We start from the raw sequence: 1553 nt of genomic DNA, 5'->3' as shown, positions 1-1553 counted from the left end.
TGTGAACCTCTTCTGCTCTCCACTTCAACCTGCTAAATCAAGCTACCTGGTCCTGCCATGCTGAGTGCAGTGCTCTGCCCCAAGTCGCAGGCCAATTCTGCACATTACTGGCCTCTCCATGTGTTCCTTCTCGAGCTGCTGATACCAGGAGTCCTGCCTAGTATTTCCAGACCGCCCGCTTCAGCCAAACGTGAGATCATCGTCGATGGGGACTTGGTGATTGGAGGCCTGTTCCCGGTGCACGAAAAAGGCGATGGAATGGAAGACTGTGGTAAGATCAACGAGGGGAGAGGGATCCAGAGACTGGAAGCCATGCTGCTGGCACTTGATGAGATTAACTCCAGCGATCGCATCCTTCCTGGTCTCCAGCTGGGGGCTCACATCCTGGACACCTGCTCGAAAGACACTTATGCTCTGGAGCAGTCGCTAGATTTTGTAAGAGCATCCCTCACTAAGGTGCACGACCCAGGTTTCATCTGCCCAGACGGCTCGAGACCAATTCAAAATGAGGTTCCACTGGCCATCTCAGGGGTTATCGGAGGATCTTACAGTGATGTTTCAATTCAGGTGAGTGTGCAAATGTATATTAACCTTTGTTTAGTGTATCAGTTGCACTTGCATGCCTTTACTGAAAACTGTGACACATGCAAAATTGCCATGCCACTATACTAAGATAAATAGTATACCATATGGTATAGCTATGGTACATCATGTGGGTTTTCTACGTCTTGTACTGACCTCATCTGGGATGAGGGGTTGAGGTGCTAAGTTATCAGTCTATGCTAGCAAGCATGGTTAGCAAGGTGCATCCATAAACTGCATGGGTCCATTGCAGAAACAGAAATACTTGCTTATTGGTCCCCATCTAACGCATGCAATTATATTTTTAGAATTACAGTTAGCAAAATTGGACCACAGACTTCCTGGATGATCTGTCAAAATTAGCTACAGAGCAAGGCATTGTCTGTGTCAGTTATCAGCATGAATCCAAAAGGCACTGACACCCCAAACACAATAAGTGATCTATTTCAGCAATGAGCGGAAGTTTTGCCTCTGGTAATTATCTTCTTTGTCTATGGGGCTCTCACCAAAACAAAGTCCTAATGTTTCTTTAAGTGTGTAAGTGTATATGTAGTCTTTTCAGTTGATTGCGTTTTGTCTGCGTCTGTAATCAAGTAATTTGTTATTTCAAGAGCAAATATTTTGCAACTTAACACTTGTACGCCTTTAAAAAAAAACTTGTTAATTCACAATATTATTCCAGTTATTTATTTTGTGAGCATGCATTGTGTTACATGGGGGTGGATGCTCATTCACATGTTGAAGTTGCTAAAAGAATCCTTGCATCTCCACTTTTCACAAGCTGTAGAATTGAGCCTTCAGTAGAAGAGGTTTCTCTTTGGCTGGAGTAAGAATTTACTGAGATTATTTTGTCTGAAGCATCAACATTCACAGACACATCAATCACTTTGTCAGCAACTTCATTTCTGCCTTGCAAGGAAAACTGACCTTTCACACATGTATGAAAGGTTGCTAGAGGCAGTTCATCTGAC

At 43.6% G+C, this 1553-nt stretch overlaps 1 protein-coding gene across 1 annotated transcript in view; it reads left to right on the top strand.

Moving 5' to 3' along the window:
- Positions 1–6: 6 nt before the first annotated feature.
- grm2b (glutamate receptor, metabotropic 2b) overlaps positions 7–1553 on the top strand; it is a 23181-nt gene continuing 21634 nt past the window's right edge. Inside the window, exon 1 of the mRNA XM_005724513.1 lies at positions 7–567. Coding sequence (XP_005724570.1) covers positions 58–567 — 510 coding nt within the window. The 5' untranslated portion in view covers positions 7–57. The remainder of the gene's footprint in view (positions 568–1553) is intronic.

The sequence above is a fragment of the Pundamilia nyererei genome, unplaced genomic scaffold (assembly GCF_000239375.1).
Source record: "Pundamilia nyererei isolate P.nyererei 1_Seehausen unplaced genomic scaffold, PunNye1.0 scaffold00012, whole genome shotgun sequence".
Lineage (NCBI taxonomy): Eukaryota > Metazoa > Chordata > Actinopteri > Cichliformes > Cichlidae > Pundamilia > Pundamilia nyererei.
The sequence above is the reverse complement of the archived record's forward strand: the minus strand, read 5'-3'. Positions and strand labels throughout refer to the sequence as shown.